General features: G+C 38.3%; 1 protein-coding gene across 1 annotated transcript in view; it reads left to right on the forward strand.

Moving 5' to 3' along the window:
* Positions 1-267: 267 nt before the first annotated feature.
* DCBLD2 (discoidin, CUB and LCCL domain containing 2) overlaps positions 268-21,713 on the forward strand; it is a 36,764-nt gene continuing 15,318 nt past the window's right edge. The window contains exons 1-11 of the mRNA XM_009289810.1: positions 268-274; positions 390-617; positions 4,984-5,121; positions 6,150-6,201; positions 7,563-7,635; positions 10,806-10,939; positions 11,609-11,649; positions 14,250-14,465; positions 16,082-16,206; positions 20,671-20,818; positions 21,208-21,378. Coding sequence (XP_009288085.1) covers positions 268-274; positions 390-617; positions 4,984-5,121; positions 6,150-6,201; positions 7,563-7,635; positions 10,806-10,939; positions 11,609-11,649; positions 14,250-14,465; positions 16,082-16,206; positions 20,671-20,818; positions 21,208-21,378 — 1,333 coding nt within the window. The remainder of the gene's footprint in view (positions 275-389; positions 618-4,983; positions 5,122-6,149; positions 6,202-7,562; positions 7,636-10,805; positions 10,940-11,608; positions 11,650-14,249; positions 14,466-16,081; positions 16,207-20,670; positions 20,819-21,207; positions 21,379-21,713) is intronic.

The raw sequence follows: 21,713 nt of genomic DNA on the forward strand, positions 1-21,713 counted from the left end.
TATTGGTGGGTTTCTCCCTCCTTTTCAGAAACTGTTTTCTTCTGTACATAGGTATTGAGGGAACATGAAATAGCAGGGACACTTTCTGTACTCTCTGTGCAATGTTTTAAGTCATTATGGATGAATTTTTATCTCGTTGAGGAAGTTGTAGCAGCTCTCTGGTCACCTATGATGAGAAGCTAAACGTTAGGCAACATTAGTTGAATGGTATTTTCTCACAATTGCTGGTTCATCTGCATGCTACTTACCTTGGAGTTTTGTTGCAACATGATTAGTATGGTTAAAAAAACAACAAATCTTATACCACTGCTAAAACCCAGGATGACTAAATCACCAGTGAAGCTTTGAAGATGAACGCGTGTAACTGGTTTATTTTTGTTCTTTTGTAGGTGATGGGTGTGGACACACTCTTCTGGGCCCTGAAAGTGGAACTCTTGCTTCAATAAACTACCCACAGACCTCTCCCAATAGCACAGTTTGTGAATGGGAAATTCGTGTAAAGCCTGGGCAGCGAATTCAGCTCAAATTTGGCGATTTTGATATTGATGACTCAGATTCTTGTCATTCCAGTTACTTAAGAGTTCACAATGGGATTGGCCCCACCAGGACAGAGATAGGTAGGAGCTTTTATTATTGGTACTTGAAAGCTAATGTCCTTTATAGAACTTGGATATACTGTTGGTACTTTAGTTACTTTTACAATTTCTCCTTGTTTACCTGCTCTGAGCATAGAGTAGCTACTAGGTGTATGGTATTAGTTAAGTTCTTTTTTATAGCCCTAGAAAACTGTTATAATTCAGTTGGATTTTGGGCAGGGTAAGACATTGCCTGAATACATCATATGCTGCTTTGTACAGTGTGGATTTTGAGTCTTATGAGAAGTGATGAAAAGAAGGAAGTGTTTGTTATTTACAGGAATCTCAAATAAGGTTAAAAAAGGAATTTTAGTAATTCTGTTATCTGAGTTGTGTTTTTCCTGAGCTTCATATCAAGGAAACTCTGCAAAACTTTGAGGAGTGCTGTGTGTACCTCACCGCAGTAGAAAAACAGCCATCAGGGACCAGTTTTAGTAAATTTACTACTGATAGTACTGCTAGAAAGAATAGCTAAGGAAAGATTCTCCTGATGCTATACAGGTCTTTAGTACAGGGAGGGAGTACACCTACAACTGTAACTAAAAATAAAAGTGGTAAAGAAAACAGTAGTCTGATTGTCCCTTTCTCTGGTGACGTGCTCATTTCAAGTACACTTACCATTGTTGCTCAGCAAATGAACTCTCTGTTTGGAATGCCAGAGTATTCTTAATTTAATTATTCTTAAGTAATTGCATTTTATTTACTGTTATTAAAGCATATGTAAATGTCTGTCTTCTTGACACAATTCCTATATCCTAAAAATGTACTGAAAAAATGATGGGTGATAATGATAACAGAACATCCTACATTTTGTTCGTGCGTACAACAACTAGATGCTAAATGCAACACAGATCCTATAATATTCTTTGATTCTTCAGATTCGCAGAGGAAACTCCACTGTGATGTTGTTTGTTTGTTTGTTTGTTTGTTTTTTCTGATACATTTCCCAGTAGCTTGCAAAATTCTTGCAAGAAGTGGAGAGGGAATTGCAAAACTATGAGGATCTTTATTTAAAAAAAAAAGGGCAAAAAAAAAAAAGTGTGTGTATATATAGGTATATCTTGCCTGAAATGCCTTTCTTTTTATATGGAATAGCTCTGGTTTGAGCTGTTCATCTTGGTGGTATTAAAGGATGTCAGGCTTCAAAAGTTGTGTAGTTCAAATATCCCTCATCTTCTGATAATGTCCGTAGTTTAATTTTTGTCCTCTTTAAGAAGACAAATTGAATTTCATGACTGTAAGGCAGAGTTTTTTTCAAATAGAAGTGTTACTTTATCATCTACATCAAGGTATATGTAGGGTTTTAAGACCCTTGTTTGCCTAAAACTCCAAATAAATTGTCATTCTTCCTTCACTAAAATTAATTGTTACTGTGCAGATTAATTTTACTTTCTTTCCTAAAGCTTTAATCTGGAGAGAGAGAGATATTCACTTCACCAAGATTGCTTTTGTGCAACTCAAATGCCGATCCCACTAAATTGAGTCTTTTTATAAAGAGGCTAGTGGAATGTTAGCTTTGTTAACCCTCTTTTCCAACTGTTACCTAGGTAAGAGTGTGTGAAAATAAGTATATGCTTGGAGCCGTTGAGCGAGACTTGGTCTAAAATAGGAAACGCTGAAGTCCTAAAATGGCAAGGAACATCCAGTTCTGATAAGTCTGTTATTCACTTTTACAAGTGACTTAATGGGTTCGAGTAAATTTTCTACTTCATTTGTTTCTCCTGACTTTCAGCTGTTCCCAGCTGGTGTAGTAGCACAGTATGTTGAGCAAATGCGTGTGTTGTTCTGCTCTTAATAAATTAAATCACAGAACAAACAGTGATATTAACAGTGGCAGATACAGATGATGCAGATTCTTGAATGTTCATGTTTGAAGCAACAAACACTGGAGAGATTAAACAGTGACCTGAATTTGTTTGGAAGAAATCTGGATTTATCCTAAGTTTTCCATTCAAGACTACTGACATGATCTAACATTAAAATACTTGTATTACATAAAATCTGAAATTCAATGATACCTACTTTAACCCAAAATGACTTAAAGATTGGCTGATTAGATAAAAAATGAATTGTTAGTGGGTTAGTTAATTGATAAACAGAGAAGGTTTCTAATGAAGCTTTTAAGGGCTAGTTCTCATTCCAAGCCTTTTGAATATTTATCAATAAATCAAAAGAAGATTCAAATCCTTGGTGTTTAGTTTGTCTCTAGTTTAAGTAAGATCTAGAGGTGTTCTATATTAGGTTTCATCACAGTCCAATCACTGTGCGTCTAGTCAGATGTACTTATTTAATACATACAATGTAAGCCCAGATCCATAGGAGCAGAGAATGTAAGCTACCGTGGGAATTCCCTCTCCTGCTGTAACGTTGCTGTAGAAAAGCACTTGGGGTCCTTCAGTGCAGAAGTACAGACAAAATATTAAATCTTCTGCACGTACCATTGACAGAGGTGTCATGGCAGTCATGTTTTGACCATTTCTAGTGCCTACTTTTTAAAAAGATTGCTAAAAATGTGGTGAGAGGCCAGGGAAGAGTTAGAGAAATGATTTATAGTCTCAAAAGTATGTCTTGCCATGAATCATAAGGTGCATCAGTCTACAGTTTGTCAAAAGCTGTATCTCCATGGTGCAAGCAGCACTGAATAGTTTATCCAAGCTAGATTTAAGTGTCTTGCCCTGTGTATTTGCCCGAAGAGGAGGATAAATGGTGTCTTGAGGACAGTCTGCCCTACCCTGAGAGGAGTCTCATGCTGGTCAATCATGTAACAAGATCTAGTCACTGAAAACAAAACTTAAAAAAAAGGAAAAGCAAAGTGATAGTTGGAAAAATGATGCAATTCATCATAATGAATGCAATTAATCATTGAAACATGACTTATAGCAAAACATAGGGTCAACGTGGAGCCGTGGTAAAAGGGAACTTACTTCTTTATAACTCTTGCTGATAACCAGTTTAAGTAGTAAATTGAGGTAAGGTTATATTTGTATAATATTATAAATTTCATTAAAGTATTGTAAAATCTGTTCTCTTTTTTTTCATTAGAAAATACCCTTGCTTTGTTCAAAAGATATCTGGTTAAGCAACAGTTAGAAAGCTCTGAATAATGATAGGAATTTGTATTTTTTTAATTTTTATTTTATTAGTATTTGAGAGTGCAGTTCACCTTTTAAAGGAATTTGACATACACATTATATTTTTTTGTGTTATATTTATATTTGTTTTGTATTATATTTGTTAAGAACTATTCCTGCAGGGCAGTGTTATTCCACTCCCTCTACTTTAGTATTGTCATTTGCTTTTAGTTGAGAAGGGAGTCTGGCTTCCTTTTTTGCTCTTTTACGATATGATAATATACTTATTATCAAGAAAGCAAATAAATGAATGGTAAACTGAAACATATGCAGTGTCATTTGCTGCTGGTGATTATCCACTTTGATTATCCACTGCAGAATCTTAAATAGGGCCATAGATGGTTTACAACATTGAATGATCAGGGGAGCCTATAGAACAGAATATGTTTGGGTTTTTTTCTTAACAGGTTAGTAAAATGATCAGTATTTTATTAAAGTTTATAGTTAGTAGGACTGGAGAATTCCATATTGATTTGGGTCTGTTTAACAGCCATTCATCCAGGTAATGTCATTTGGTAGTAATTCTAGGACTTTATAGGGCAAGTATTGTCAATATCTGCAGACTCCAGCATCTCAGTTTAAAATGTATTATTTTTGGTCATTTTGGATGGCAAGAGAAGTATCCAGATGCAGAAACTCTGTTAGGTTTTATAAGTGCAGTAAACCAGAAAGTGAACCAACTGGCAGTTTATATTAATGGTACTCACATATGCTTGTATGTCAATGTTGAAGTGCAGTGAATCATGCTTGCTGTTGTCCAAAATTAAGAAAAGTAGTTGAGAGAAACCATGAAATAGTCAAAAAGGAGGAAGTGCCCCAACAGCTGAGGGAAGAGGAGGGCTTTTTTCTCATTTGCTTCTGTAGATGATTCTCGTTGCCCTAACTTGATCCTTTTCCTTGACAGATTTCTCGTGGTCTTTGAAGAACTGACTGTGAGGGTTATGCATGGCTAGAGGTGAATGGGATAAGGTCATATTTATTTGCAAGTGTTAAGGGTATGAGAGGCTCTTACCTGTTGACAGTGGCAAAATAAATGTGGTATCCATACTCTGCCATTTGCTTTAAATGGACACCGACTACATTATTTAGTGTCATGCACATGTATTTGGTTTTGAATATACGGCAGAAGTAATGTGAGCTTACACTGCAAATGAAAAAAGATGCTTATTACATATGCTGGTTTTGGTCCATATCTGTTCTACCTCTTCTCTCCATAGGAAAATACTGTGGGTTTGGCTTTCAAATGGGTGGTTTAATTACTTCAAAAAGTAATGAAGTCACAGTACAGTTCATGAGTGGAACACACACTTCTGGACGTGGATTTCTTGCAGCTTATTCAACCACTGACAAGTCAGGTATTTATAATTATTTGGTAATTTTTCTGTGCTGGTAAAATTAGAGCTGCCTAGTAAAAACACAGAACTAATTTATTTATTCCTGCCTTCTCACAAATGAACTTCTAAAAATGAAGACTTTTAATACAGTCTTCCTGATACTTCTGCGTAGGAAATTGGACTGTTCAGTTACTATTTAAGTTACTGTAGTTTTAAAGAAATGATATCAAAGCTGACCCTGGATATCAGGGCAAGAATTGCAGTTATCTGTTATGAATGAAAGAGCTGCTTCGGATAAAGGACGAAATGTGTTTCTTCAGGTAGTAATCAAGGTGGCAGATAACAAAAAAATTTTCTTATTGAACTGTATATATTTTATACAGACCAACCTTGTGGAAAAGGTTGCTTGCCAGCAACTGCTTCACAAGGCAAAAGGCTTGAGAAAACCCTTTCTAGAAGTAATTCTAAAAAGAACAGATAAAGAGTTTCCATTTTTAATTTGTATTTTGTGGGTTTTCTGATGCTTTTTTCTCTGTGTTTTGGACTGTATGTGCTGATACACAGCAGACTGAACATAGAATTTGAGATATCAGTCATGGATGCCAGTAACATGGCACTCTAATGTTTGTTCCCTGTGCTGCCTGGTTTCAGTACTGTAGGATTGTTAAATGCTGAAAACACAGGCCTGTTTAGCTAGCTTATTAATTTAATTTTGTGAAAAGAGCGTATGTTTGTGTCTCTGAATTATGTCAGGTTCGCTGAAGTACAGCTATAAATTAAAATTAAGCTGCACAAAAAATGAATGTTTGTAGTGTTTCTCTTGTCTATGTCACATTCTCAGTGGATTTCCCAGTTACTCAGACAAATTATCAAGGTTCTACTGTAATACAAAATCTGTTGCAAGAAAATTTAGTAGGAACCTGTTTTTTTCATTCTGAGACTTTTGGTTAAGCCACAGAGGCTCAAATGTATATTTTTGTGCACTTTAAAAAGCATACTCAAACTTCTTGTCTTTATCATCCTCTTGACCTAACATTTTTTCTTTCCAGACCTAATTACCTGTTTAGACAATGCAAGTCACTTTTCCGAACCAGAATTCAAGTAAGACTGATTTTACCTGTTTCCCCTCAATCTCTTTAATGAAGTCATTTTGGTGTTTCTACTTCACTCTGTTACTGATACCTGATGCAGCTTGAAAATTGGCTGTCCAGAGAACTTAAGAAACAAACTAATTCGGGTTAGAGCTGAATAATTTTGACATTTGCACTCCTTCCTCTCTCTCTCTCCCCCCCATTTTTGTTATTTACATGCAGTATACAGTAGAACCTCGTTAATTTGCACTAACACATAGGAGCTAATATCTCATTCCCATAGAAAGAACATTGCTTTTATAAACACATATTCCTAAATACTGACATTCATATTACAATTATCTAAGGAGCACTAAACTATGAAATGTGTTAAAAATTACAAACCTGTTTCACAGTTTGGTGTGAATTAATGAGGTTCTGTGGAGACATAAAATGCTGTACCTTCTGTTGGAGGAAACATATGTCATTTCCCTGTTTTCTCCTTCTCCATTTCCATCTAAAGCAAGGACAGTGTTTAAAGCTGCAGACTATTGTGAAGCGCATAAACTTACTTTTTGGAGAACTTCAGCCCTGGCATCATGAAACATTTCAAAGTGCAACCTTTGCATTTCTCTCTCATTTTCCCAGGTTCCAAAATAGGGCTGTAATTGTAGGTTCTGGCCTTACTCAACATGTGTTGAAGTCTCTGAATCCCACTATTTTTGTGGTACCTGCAAACTTGCTTCAACTGTTGTTGAACTGCAGTGAAAATGTTAATAGTTTACTCCAGTTCACTATTACATCTTGAAGATTAAATAGTTTTTGTATGTGCAGTATAAAATGGCACTAAAACATGAACATGGGCTTGCATCAGACGTGCAGATGTCTTGCCTCTTGCTTTTCATGAGCTAGTGGTATTAACTGAATTTGGCCAATGTTTTATGATCAAAGCATTGCCAGGAGCTATTATAAAATAACATTACTTTTCAGATGTATTATTTAAGGATGCAAAACAAACAGATATGCAGAACTCTAGTTTATAAAATAAAATGCATTAATATTGGTACTTCTGTGACTTTCAATTTACAGAAGCCATGCAGTATTTATATTATAAAATGCTGGCTCTATTAATTTATTATATTGAGACTGGAACTGTAGTTTCAGCTGAGACATTTTTTTAAACTTTTTCAAATGTCTGTTCTCCTGTTGTGTACTTTTCTTCCTGAGTATTCTTTGTCTGATCTGATATGTCTTCAATTAGGATATATCCTTAAATAGTGATATATGAATGATAACAATGTATTGTAAATCAAAAACATAATGACTATTTTATAACATTATAAGAGTTGTAGTTGCATGCATGTCTTGACTTGATATTTTGTTTTCTTCCAGTAAGTATTGTCCAGCTGGATGTGTGATTCCTTTTGCTGATATTTCAGGCACTATTCCCCATGGATACAGAGACGTAAGTAAAAAGACCGTGGGCTCACGGGAATTTTGGTAAAATGCACAGTGTATAATTACAAGTCAATTATAGTTGTTCACATTAGTTCTGCTGCCTGGGTTCTGGAACTTGTACCTTCTAAAGTGAATAGCATGGTACTCATTTTTTTTTTTTGCACAGCTGCTAAATGGCTGGTGCTTCAGATGTTTCCATCTCCAAGCAGTGAAGTAGTAGTAGAGACTCAAACGTTTTTGTAAGGCCTGCTGAGAAGGGTGGATCAATCAAAATAGCTTTCTACTTCCTGTTTTGTTTTTGTTGGCTTTCTCAGGTTGGGAAATTCGGATTTATAAAGAGAGGATCAGTTCTTTTAATGGTGTCCTTTTGGTTTTGACACTGTAAGCATCTCTAAATGGAGGGTCTCAGTGGTTATCTTAATTTTTTTATTACAACATGAGAGATAAAATACTGTTTATGCTCAGAAGCTATAAAACCATTTGCAAAACAGAGTTAATACTGTAACATTAATAGTTCTATAAACTGGAAGTGAAAATCTTTAATAATGTACTATTTACTTAGAACAATACAAAAACCTATACACTGTTTTTCTGATGTGAGCTTTTGTAACTGAATTAGCATACCTGCCATAGGACTGGAGGGTGTTTGCTTTGTTTATTTTTAAGTGATTATAATTTTGGTAGCAATCTAGTAAAAAATTACATTAAATCTCTTTGTCTTAAAATACTCTTTTAATAAGCCATTAGATCTAGCACAGAGGAAAGACAATTTAAAATGTTAGTGAGCACAGATTTTAATATTAAATATGAACCTAAAGTGTGCCTCTCTGATTTTCTTTTCTCAAATATCTGTAAATGCTAGGCTACCTGCTTAAATAGTTACCCATATGTAAAAATGTCACCACAGCGTAACTGTGTTATATGTTCTGGTCCACAGTGAGTCCTCACTAAACAGCTGCAAGGTAATTTTTGTAGCTAGTAACAAGATGAAATTGAGTCTCTGCCTAACATATTTGCAGCATCAGTAGAGTTCTGCTTGTTGGGAGTTTTTTTTGCCAAAATCTGGAAAAACTGTTTTCTATGGAGGAAAAAGGAAACTTTAGGAAATAAATGCCCTGTGACTTTCTTTTTGTATACTTTATTGCTCTGAATAAAAGGCAGAGAATTTCCCAGAAGTCAAGCTATGTGGAAAGAAATCAAATTGTCCAGCATTTTAGACAAAGTTTCAGGTAGCGATTTCTCATGCATCTCTTTCAAATGATCAGCAGCTGCTTGCTGCTTTAAAAAATACCCTAATTCTTGATTCCTTTGTGTGTGACCCTGATGTCCACAGTCCTTGAGGACTTGGAGCACTCATTGCTGACGTCTTCTGGTGAGCAGGGAGGAGAGCTGCATCTACTGCAGAATCCCATGCTGTTGCTTTCAAGGGAAAGTAGGAAAGGAAAGGGGAGCTGTGTGCATGAGCGAGACATAGTTACATTTATTTAGAAAGCTTTTGGGATTTTTGGGGGGTGGGGAATAGGGTTAGAGTTTTTATGTGTGAATATACTGGGGAGAATTAGGTTTGGAAAAGTTGCGGTGAGCAGGTTTTTTTGCCAGTGGGCTTGAGATATAAGGGCATCCCGGCCTGCTACACCATGCAGTTATTTCTAAAGAAGCCACAATGGAGAAAGTTGTTCTGTTTTTAAAATAATGTGAGAAAGAAAATCATCCATGAAGTCTTCCTTCTCTGGAAGGGACCTGCTGATTCCTTCTTAAAGAATTGTGGTGAGGCTCTGTAGCACCCAGTGGATTGGTTGGCAGAGCAGTGCAGTAAATGTGTTTAGTAGCAACAGCTAGCAGTGGACTTTGTTTGGGGGAGCAACTATTAACAGTAAATAAAAATCTGTAGTCATCATCTGTTGTTTATCGACTTGGGCAAGTCTGTGCTGGGATACCACACTAGTAATAACAAGCTAAATACGGTTTCTGGAAGGTATATTGGGAGATACCCAGGTGGTCCTTCACAGACAGCTTGGGCCCACTCGATCTTCTAAAATTCAGGTTGATCCCAGTCTCATTGGATGCGAGCGAGGGGCTGCAGAATTGCAGCGTGTCTGTGCATACCCCAGTGCTGCACATTGCAGGAATGCCTGTGAATAGCTCTGTCTATGCCTGTTGCAATGTGCGTAGCCAGTAATCCTCCAGAAACCTCAGAGCACGTGGTAGATGGGTGCAAAGCCACTGCTGCTCAGCTTTTTTGGGAACTGGACTGTCTCTCTGCTCCTGAGCACTAGGATGTTTCTTGGTCAAGCCCTTTTGGCCTGGAAGGGTTTGCTTCCCAGCTTGAGAAGATCTCCTGGGCTAGTTTTGGTTCAGGAGACAGGCGTCTTGCTCTGCTCACTCTGTGCTGTGCCCGAAGGACTTGATGTGGTGAGTCAGTCCTGCTCCCCATGGCACAGCTAGCCTGCAAGCCAGGGAAATGGAAGTGTCACTGTGACATTTGTTAGTGGATCCGGGCTAACAGTCGTTCAGGGAGAGAAGGAGAGAACAGGTTGTCCTGCAAAAACTTTCTGCGTAACTGATCTCCATTGACCTGTACAACCTAGGTAATCGGCTTCTTTAGAACGAATTGTATTCACGTATTACTGTGGGTTCATATGGGTCAGAGTGCTGGATGGGTTAAGCCATGTTTTACCATGAGTTAAAATAAAAAATACAACCCATTGGCTAAAAGCTACAAAATCTGCAGTGCATCACTCCTTAATTGTGAGAAAATGAATAACCATACTTTCAATGTGCTTTCTATTAAAAGGTTTCCTACGTATTTATGTATTCAACTTCTGTTGTCTAACATAGTAGATTTATTGTAGGCTGAAAGTCTGGCTGTCTGACTTTTTCAGACTGATTCACCTTGCTGTTTGTTTGAGCTTATTTAATTACAAGAGTTACATTCCAAATGCATCTTGGTGAGGACGCAGTGAAATGTAGGACCTTCTTTTTGTGTTTTTATAAATTCCATAGTAAACCAAAGATGAATGGTTTCTAAATAGCAGAGATAACAGTTAAATAGAACAGTATCTTAATGTAACGTTAACAAAGACTATAACTGGACAATGTAGCATTTACAATATACGGTGTAGTATTTAATTTATTTACAATGTAGTATTAAATTTTTCTTTTTCCCCTCTCTTCAAGTCATCATCACTTTGTATGGCTGGTGTTCATGCAGGCGTTGTGTCAAATACTCTGGGTGGCCAAATTAATGTTGTAATCAGCAAGGGCATTCCGTACTATGAAGGCTCCCTGGCTAACAATGTCACATCAAAAGTGTAAGTGTACTTCCTATGTTCTCCTTATCATTAGCACCTTAGATCTTGGTAGTGTCTCATCGGGATTAATTTCAGCTAGTGGAGCTACGTGTTCCATGGACAGGTTCTCACCATGCTCTTTTGCCACGCTGTCATTGTTTTACCAGATATTTTTAACCTCTAGATCCTAAAGATTAATTTTCCAAATTCTGCAAAGAGGTTTTATCTTCCAAAATGCATGGCATGACCATAAATTCGTAATGGTCTGTGGAAAAACAATAATTTAACGGCAACTTTTTAGTTGCAGGGGAGAGAGTGTAACTTGTCATTTTATCTCAGAAGTCCCAGGAATGAAAGCAATCAGAGGAGATTGATTCTTGTTATTATCATTAGCTTAATTTAAAAGGGAAGCATTTTAATGAAGCCTAGCGTTTTGCTGGGCAGATGTTTGTTTGAAAGCCTTTAACTCAGATAGTATCTCTGGACTAGATTTCAGTTGAAAAGGTGTTCGTACTGAAAGCGCTGCAACTTGGTGACAGGAAGTGTTACTTTAATCGTGAAGTGCTTGTTTAGGCATATGTGCATAGGTTTCAGTGGCAAGCAGTCAGACAAGAAAAGTAAATCGAAGACAGTTTGTTTCAGTTTTCCTCACTGACTACCACAAAAAACATCATCTTTTGTTCTCTGCAGGGGACCGTTATCTACAAGTCTCTTCACATTTAAGACGAGTGGTAAGCATTATCACGTATTACATGTTGATACTTTCATACAAATTTTGTGAGTAGAAATAAGTATGCAGGTATTTTATTTCTTAATTTTTGTTCTAGTTAGTGAGAGTTTTGTTTACTGCATTCCTCAGTAATGCATATTTTTGAATTGTTTTACTATGTCATTTTGATGATTAATCATCGTATGTTTATAGACACAGTGATGTATAAAGTAAGCCTTGCTTATCTGCAGAAAAAGATTCTTTCTGTTGTTCCTCTATAATAGTATGGTTTAAAGTGACTTGACTCCCATACTTTAAACACACTGCTAAAGCAGAGCTGGGTGCTTAAGAGATGCTCTTTATTTGTAACAACTGTGCATTCTAGTTTTTTTCCAGGTTTACTCCTTACTCTTTCCTTGTTGCCCACTAAGAAAGCTCGCAGAAATCCCAAAATGATTCCTCAACTTTCTCCACCCCCTTTTACTTTTTTTCTTCCCATAATCTTGCAACTGAATGCTATGTGATAAATTACTTGTCTCTCCTGCTCTGGAAGGGCACCTCTTGGGCCTTGCTCTGTGTGTCAGTTGTGTTCCTTCTTGGCTGCCATGTTTTGTTTTGCAAATGTGTACCACGTTACTGATTGGTATAACAGGTGTAGCCCCTTTCTAAAGCTTTACTGCTTTGCATGTTTTTACTTTCTATCAATTACCCATTTTTCAACTACATTAGCTGTAGTTTTCTAAATGGAAGCTAGCTTTTCTGTAAGTCACTTTAAGTGCCATCTTTGAATGGATGTTGGAAGTATTGCGAAGACAGTGGCCTTCCCTTAGTCTCTTTAACTGTTTTAATAACAATATAAAAAAAAGGGGGGGGGGGAAATCATACATATACACCTCGAAAGTAAACAAATACTCTTCCTAATATATAAATAAAAGTGATGCTGAATGGGGATATAAAGGCAGGAATCTGTTGGGCAGGAGTGTTTGGAGATGGAAATATATACAAACAAGCAAAAATTAGAAAATATAATCCACATAATATTCAAATAATTTCCCTCCCAGACCTCTGCAAGAGCTGGAAGAAGGAATTGCACGTCTGGTGACCTTATGCATGGAGAATATTAAACACAGTGATCGAGGCAGGGTTTGTTGGAGTTTTTTGTCTTTCAGAATGTGATCTGAAAGTGTACATGAAAGTAATTAAATGGCCTGGAATATGAAGAGATAGGACAAAATGCTGCTCTAGACTATCTGGACTTCAGTGACATGGGACAAATTATTGAATAAGCTAGAGACGAGTTGCAGGTCTAGATTAAAATGTATGTAGTAGTTGGGTGGCCTAGGAGTTAACTGAAGGAAAAAGAGGACTCCGTAGTATGCTCAAATGAGGTTTATCAGACTGTGGTGAAGTTACTAGTGTGGGTCTTCCATAGTAGTTGGTTTCATGAGTTGGTGCAAAATAGAGGAGTGTGTTACTAATGCTAGAGGTGTGGTCAGTGCAGAGGAAGATGAAACTATTTGTACAGGAAGACCTGGCTGACTTTGAGACTTGAGTAATAGAAATTAATTGAAGAATCACAGAGCAAAAAGTATAAGGTCGGGTACATAGAGACTGAGGCATTTCTGCTTCAAACTGGCAGCATGTTAGATGGAAATGACGGATGAGGGAAAGGATTCGGTTAGTGAAGTGCTAATGTGATCCTGTGCTGTAGTAGGCGAAGTACGTCCAGTAGAGACAATGAACTATTAATGCCATCACACAGGACATTGGCAAGGCTTTCTCTGGGATCCAGTCGCACATGGGCTTTGCCACCTGTGCCTCCCTTGAGGGATGAGCACTGGACCTTGGTGCAGAGGAGGGCTGCAGGGGCACCTGCAGGGAGAGGGGGAGCTCATAGCAAGAGGGAAACGGCTGGGTTGTTCAGGCTGGCTGACTGAAGGCAAAGATTGCTCTCTACTGATACATCTGGGGAATACCCATGTGAGAGGGGAAAACTGTTGGCGCTACAGAACAAGATTTTAGCAAAGAGCAAATGGATATCAACTAGCCACAAGGAAATTTAGCCAGGAATTCAGGAGATGTTTTTTAGCCATCAGCAGAAAGCGACATGGGAAGAAACTTTTAGGAAGAATGGTGACCAAAAAAATACAACTAATTTCAAGGATGTGTTTGAGCTCAAGGCCAGGATTATGACATGGCTTCCTGTGTGCTTTGGTGTATTGTTCTAATTAGCATTGTGATACTGAGGTGGGTTTAAAAAACAAGAAGTTACGTAGACACAAAAAAGGAACTAATGATCAAGTAGTCTGTTTCCCATTCCTGCATCAACCATACAGACTCTTAAACCATGACAGCTCCCCCAAAGCTTCTCATCTAGTGCCCTGTGTGGGTGGTGATTGAGAGAATATCCACATTACTCTTGAGCAGGCATAAATCATGGAATACTCATGACCAGCATCACTGTTAGAAAGCAGAAGATAGTGTGTTTTGTTGGTAGTGCTGTTATGGAATAAATTTAGATGGCAGTTTAATATTTGCATGTAAAATCTTAAACTCCAAGCAGGTGAAATCATTGTGTAACTTGAATTTTCATTTTGAATCCTCACCTTTTCTGTTGCTCAGGTTGCTATGGGACACTGGGGATGGAATCTGGGGTAATCCCTGATGCCCAGATCACGGCATCATCTATTCTTGAGTGGTCTGATCAAACAGGACAAGTGAACATTTGGAAACCTGAAAATGCCAGACTAAAAAGGGTTGGTCCTCCTTGGGCTGCTTTTATCAGTGATGAACATCAGTGGTTGCAGATTGACTTGAATAAAGAAAAGAGAATAACAGGTAAGTGAATCTGATGTGGCTTTTAAGCAGCATTCAAAAAGTTTTGTTACTGACATCCTTTTTTCCAGTGCTTGGTCTTAGCCCAGGTGACATTTAATTACCATTACAGCAAAGTTGGTTCCATGTCCTAGCTAATATACTGAGGAGCCTGGAGTTGAACAGGTGGAGTTTCATAGTAGAAAACACCTCTTCCATCAGAATTTGTTGAAGCGTTTCCTGTGGTTTTATTGGATCCTTGATGCTTCCCTTTTCCTGCTGATGGTCTCCTTGGAGGTGCAAATCCACATCCAGTCAGCTCAGTCCACTGGTACCTCTGATGCAGGTGTACTGACTTGCGTTTCTAGGTTTTCCCTACTGCCCGTCATGGCCGTAGCGAACCCAACAGTGGAGACAGGAGCAGCTGCAGTGCAGTGTGAGATAAGCAGCAGACAGAGTAAACCAGCTGGCAGCCTCCCCTTCACCTCTGAAGTGGAACTTGGGCTGAGAGTTGGGGATGGTGGGCCCCGCAGCAATCTGTTGTGATTTCCCTCGGCAAACGGACCAAACAGTGCAGACTGATGCGGCCAGAGTCTGGGTTAGGCTCCGCTCCTGCACAGAGATTATGGTGGACCATCCATCATGATTTTAGTGGCTGTGTTGATTTGGAGAGGCAGCCGGAGGTGCCGTTTCCCAGTCCTCTCTGGATGGTTTGCTTCACAGTTTGGGAGTTGAGTGAGCCAACTCATGGTTACATCTTCCTGTTGATTGCAATGTGGCCCATGCTGAGTAGTGAAGCACTGAGGCTTTTTCATTTTGGGGCTAACCTCAGGGGTAGCCTAAGTAGTGGCAGTGCAGCTATTGTATCTTCTGTGCTGACCTTAGCGTTTTCTATTTTGATTTAATTATTCAGAGGTGATTCGCTGTTGTTAATGGGCATGTTTGGAATCTGACTTAAATCAAAAATAAAGTGGCTTTAGGTGGAGTGCTTCATAGAGCTTTAGGACTATCGTGAAGCATCTTCCTTTGATCAGTTTGCGTTTGTCTCTTTCTCAAATGCACAAGTTGGTCTCTGTGAACTCAGCTGCACACCCTGCTATCAGCAGCTTGGCTTCCTGTCATTAAGCAACTCGGGTTTACCAGCTGCCTTTGTTACTACCTCCCTGGGGACTATTTGGATTTTACATTACTCCTCTGATTCCTGTGCTAATAAGCTTTTACAAAACAGCTTTCCTGTGTGAGTCGTTCTGCAGTGCTGAAGCGTCGGCTTTAGGAAGCTACAGTCCTTCCAATGGTGCTTTTAGGTTGGCAGTACAAAAGCGGGGAAGAGTAGTGTTGGCTCGGCAACTGGAGACAGAAGTGGGCCATGATCAAATGAACAGGCCGTTTCCATCAAGAAATGGGGGAAAAGTGCTTAGTGAGGTTATATCATGAGAATTAAAATATGAAAGTAAGTAAAATGATTATTAAGTTTCAGTCACTGTAGGAGTTTCAGACCCTGACACCTTAGATAAACTTTTTGAAATGTAACTGGATCAGTGGAGATTCCAACTACGTAACTCTGGGTTCAAAAGCTGATCTATTAATTTTTACAAACTGGTACCAGTTTTTTGTCTAACTGGGCACCTTCATTTTCACAGGTATTATAACTACTGGATCAACCTTAGCAGAGTACTACTATTACGTCTCAGCCTACAGAATTTTATATAGTGATGATGCACAGAAATGGACAGTATACAGAGAACCTGGCATGGATAAAGATAAGGTAAAAATACGACACACTTTCTAGGTATGTTCTATGGAGATTTCACAATTGTAAATATGACCAATTTTGGTACGGTGAGGAAGCATTAAATAACTTTCATTTTCAGTGTAATTTTGAATCATAAATGGCATCTATGCAGAAGAAAATATGAAAATATGCAAATATGTAAGGATTTGAACAGTTCTGAAATTCAGAGATTATTACTGTATGGGGGTGGGAATATTCTATACAAGAAACTTCCGTTGTCAGTGGTAGGCCGTCTGGTACTGCGTCCCTTTAAGAATAATCAGATTTCTTTCAAAATAGGTTGTATGTTTCAAAATTAAGGTTTAAACTCTTACCCTTTTGTGGTTACAGAATAAATGTTAGGGGTTGTATAGTTTTCCATCTTTTATGATGTTTCTGTCAATCTTACTTTTTGACAAAATACTGGGAAGTTTCTTTCTTGTATAGTAGAACAGCCCTTGCAGAGGAGAGTTTTCTTAAAACATGAAATGGTATGTTCAGATTGCAAATGCTTTGCCACACAGAAAAATTACCTAATGTTAGCAGCAAGATAATCTTATTTTCCCTGTGTTTACAGTTTTGCAGTATTTAATAGACAGTAAAAATGAGAAGATTAATGTCCTACGTGGTCTTCCCAGTGATTCAGATCAGATTTTCTTAAAAAAATGAGCAGATTCGTGGTAACCTGACTGGAACTAGAATTTCCTTCTTTTCCTTAAAATTCTTGGATGTAATTTACCTTACTTCCATAGGCCTGTGGTATTAGATACATGCAATAGTAACTAGTAACCTAGTAACTTTTTAGAAACGGGTCTTAAGAATGGTAACTCTTTAGCTGTGCTTGGTTTTCTTCTGTTTGCCATGGGTTAAGAATGTTTCAAGGTAGGGCGTAGCATCCTGTTGATGAAGTGAAAGGTTGAAGTAGCTTGTTTGTTAAATTAAGAGGTTTTTGAACACTGAACATAATCACAGAAGGAAACTTTCCTGAAAGGAGGAGACTTTACTGTCGGGGCTGGTCCATCTCCTTGAACCTACACGTGAACTAACAGACTGTTAGCATCAAGTGTTCAAGGAAAAAAAAGATAAAAATCCAGCATCTTTTGCTAGTTTTTGAGTGCCCTCTTCTGGCCATAAAACAAAATCTCAGCTAGTGAGCCACCTAGATTTAGGCTTCATGTTTAGTTTGATTATTTTCTTAGAAAACCTTTGCAGCTGTTGCCTTTTAATTTGAGCATATTGTTTTTCTTGCAAGTTCATGAAATGAAACAAATTGTGGAGCTTGAAATTACGGGCAACAGATCTTTTTTTGCACTCTTTGTATCATTAGGTACAACGCGTGAAGAACCACACGTATCCAGGAAGTACTAGCTGTAGTTAAATGACAGAAAAAAGGGTTCAGTATGGTTAATCTCTTAGGCTTCAAAATAGCAGGTTTTTCCTCTGACATCATCTCACTTGATACAGCTTTGCTTTTGGATGCATACGTGTGCAGGCTGCTCCCTTTGAGCCTTATGTAATTGCACACCAGACAAACCAGGAGGTGCTAGTCCCCGTTTTTTTGAAAAATGTTTGGAATCCCTAACGTTTTTCGGGAGACTAGAAGCTTTTCCAAGGCTTTCCTGTAGTCCTCTTTGCAAATAGCTTCTGGAGATCTGTCAGTACTCAAGAAAAGCTTTTCTTAACATTTTTATACCTGAAAAAAGAATAAAATGCTTGAATTGAGGAAGAATGACAAATCAAAGTTGCAGTGTTGGAAAAGTTTAGTTTGACAGCACAGAGGCAAACGGAGAGACTTTGATGATAAATGGAATAAGAAAGTGATTTCTTATCAAAAAACTTGCACTGCATTGAGCTCGGAAGCAAGTTTTTTTGTGCAAAAAATTAAATGAACAAAAAGTATTGAGCTGCAGGTAAAGTTAAGTTACTATTGTAACACTTGACATCAAAAGGTTGACTAATAAAAGCCTGGAGTAAAGAACTATTTTACTGTTAATCTTTCTTGAAGATAATAGTCAACGTTAACGATTCTTGTTGCCTTTGTTGTTACATACTCAGCCTCAGAAACCTGAAGTGAGAACTTCAGTGTTGGGCATCTGTTTTCCTCATCTGTAACTTCTGCATTTGTTGCTCGGGTAGCCAGATGCAGCTTGCACCTTCTTCTAGTAGCGGGCACTGGCATGGCACAGCGCAAACAAGGATACAGTACAGCAATTTGGGCTGGCTGCATCCCCTCAAAGAGTCACCTCTGTGTTTTGCTTCTCATTTGCATCTTTACCAAAACAAGTAATTCTCAGGTGAGATCTGTAGCTACAAGCCTGTCAGCTTAAAAAAAAAAAAAAAATTAAAAAAAAAAGTTGCCCTAGTTTAGGGGAAAAGTGGCTGTAAATTGTAACCCAGTCTCCTGTGTTCTTGCCACGTCTCACTAGATTGTGACTACTTGGACACACAAACTGTGACTGCTTTGTATTATTCATTTATTTCCAAAACAACACAGTAGACTCGCCCTCGCATTTAATCTATTGCTAGTAAGTATATTTAAGAACAATAAGCTTAAATTCAGAGCAGGACAAATATCACCGAGAGCTGCGTGCTTGTAAATCTGCACTGCAGTAAGTGGGGGAAGAACAGAAACTGTACACTTTCAAGGCAAATACCTTGTGTTTGCTTACCTAGCTTTTTAGTATGATGAATGGGTTAGCAGTTAGCTTGATAGTGTTACTTGGATACGTAAAAATGAAAATGCTGGCTACTAATTTAAGATGTAGAAAAACCAATACACTCAAACATGAAGTACTGCATTTACATTACCAAGTGATTTATTTTTCCATGCCTAACTAAATTGACTTATGTGTCTATTTGATCAGTCAGTGCTTTCAAACATGATGGCAATTAATGCCTATGTAAGGACAGACCAAAATTATTCTGCGTAAGTAATAGTAATGGGGCTTGTGTGTCTTTTGAGAGTGGAGACACGTTATGTACATCAGGGAGCCCAGGCGTGAGTCCCTTAAAGGTCCCTGGGCTTGTTTGGGGGTTTTGGGGGCTTCTGAATGGATCGTTCCTGGAATAATTGTTTTCTTTCAAACCTGTAGGGATATTCTAGTAATTTTGTTACAAAACCTTAAACACAGGAGTGCAATACAAAAATCTCTACCTTGTGTATGAAGGTTGAAACACCAGCGATCTGCATTGATCGGAAGTGTGCTAAAAACTCTTGACTGCTCCATCTAATGCAGACACATCAGCTGTTACACAATACAATGCTTGTCCTTAAGAGTGGCAAGGTGCTTTATTGTTTACCAAGTTGTGTGAGTGAGCAGAAAACTCGCTATAATATTTATTTTTCAGGCAAGTGCCATGATTCTGTTCTGCATTACATCCAACATGATTTGGAGTATCTGCAAACGTGTTACTCACTCACTGTCACCTCTATGGTGACATGTGTTCCAGTAGCACCCAAGAGCTGCATTTGCGGAGCCAAAGCCCAACTGCTGCGCACTAACATGGAGAGACAGTTCACTTCCTACCCAAAGACATGACACCAAACCAGTCCTCCCAAAGAAGATGATGGGATGGCTTGCTGGGTTGGAGCCCTGGGCCTACTTTCTGTATTGTTTTAAGCAGCTCGGTGCAAAGCCTGTAGTTGGCTGTAAGTTTGTCAGTGTGCTTACACTGCATCATGCAGTGACTATCTGCTTACTGGTTTTGAACTTCAACCAGACAAACCTGTTCTGCATTGTCAATTTTTGATGAGTACTTTGTGTGCGAGGACCAGCAGTGAAGGACCAGCTTCAGCTCATGCTCTATGCAAAGTCTGCGCCCTTCTCTTCCAGAGCCGCGTGGCTCCGTATGAGGCTCTGAAGAGAGCTCTCACATTCTGAACCTGAATCCTTTTATTTTGCTTGCGGTTCAGCCCCTGTAGACAGCGACCGCTAGAGGACAGTGTGATTACATACTTGACTGTGTCTCTTAATGCTTTCTAATAAATGCCGTGCCCATCCACGGGACAGACTATGCTTAAACTATTAGGCTGTGTGAAGGCACGGCTTAATTCCTGCTTTCACATTGTCACAACTGCTTGCTGTATATATTTGAAGAGTAAGTGCAAAATACCAGAAAGGACTGAGTTAGAATTATTCACTGCGTAAACATGGGAGATCTCTTTAACAGCAGGCATTGCCTGGGGAACATCAGGAGAATATTACATGGTACCTTTATTCTGAAGTAAGTAGTTGTGCGTATATACGCCACCCACCCCCGGTATTTTATTTAGTTATATATTAATAGGGCCGAGTGAGTGGAGGTGCTCAGGCAGCAGCATTGTTCTGGGGTGAATTTTCCAGGATTCTGACCGCTTATTTTTCCTAAATAAAATGTCAAAATTGGTTGTTACTTAGTTGCTATTGCATTTGTATAACATAATGTTTGTCTCTCTTGTTTTTTTTTTTTCTTTTCTAGATATTTCAAGGGAACACTGAATTGTACCAGGAAGTTCGCAATAATTTCATTCCACCTATTATTGCACGCTTTTTTAGGATTAACCCCTTAAAATGGCACCAGAAAATTGCAATGAAAGTAGAATTGCTAGGATGTCAGTTTAGTATAGGTAAGGCAACTGAAAACCTTTCAACTGTGCAAGACAAGCAGTGAAATAATTTGGCAAAGACTACATTGTGGGTATATTTTCCATGAGAAGAAAGTACTTCTTAGCTGCATAATCCTTCTGTGACTGATAATTTGGAATTTCTTCCAAAGTTATTACACTTAACCTGGAAAATACCTAGTTTAGGCGTAAACAAGGTAATTTAGAAAATAAGTGTTTCAAAAGACACCAGTCACTTGCTTTCCATGTTACTGATTCATGGGTTTTTTCCCTCATTACATAACATGACCAAAAGCTTTAGAGCAAACTGTTCCAGCTGTCTTCTCCTGAAAAGGAAACACGGAAAACTAGCACTTCAAAAAACTTCTTTAATAAATGCTTTTCTTCTAAAGGCCGTGCTCCTAAAATCACCATGCCACCACCACCTCAGAACAAGAATGACGACAAGAATGATGACTTCAGTGATGACTTCATTCATTCAGTGAAGACTTCATTGCAGACAGATAAAACAACTTTCACACCTGAAATAAAAAACACCACAGTGACTCCAAGTGTAACCAAAGGTATCCACAGTTAAGCAGTAAAACTCTTCGGGAACTCCTTACAGTACTTTGGCATGTATTAAGTGTGCTTTCTGAATTTAAATTTTCTCAACACTTAATATATTATAGCAAATTATCAATCTTTTTAATATTTACCAGTTATTAAATATACATATGATACTGTCCTGGTTCTGGCTGGGATAAAGTTAATTTTCTTCCTAGTAGCTGGTACAGTGCTGTGTTTTGGATTTAGGATGAGAACAATGTTGATAACACACCCATGTTTTAGTTGTTGCTAAGCAGTGCTGACACTAGTCAAGGACTTTTCAGCTTCCCATGCCCTGCCAGCGAGAAGC

The sequence above is a fragment of the Aptenodytes forsteri genome, unplaced genomic scaffold (genome assembly GCF_000699145.1).
Source record: "Aptenodytes forsteri isolate BGI_AS27 unplaced genomic scaffold, ASM69914v1 Scaffold61, whole genome shotgun sequence".
Classification (NCBI taxonomy): Eukaryota; Metazoa; Chordata; class Aves; order Sphenisciformes; family Spheniscidae; genus Aptenodytes; species Aptenodytes forsteri.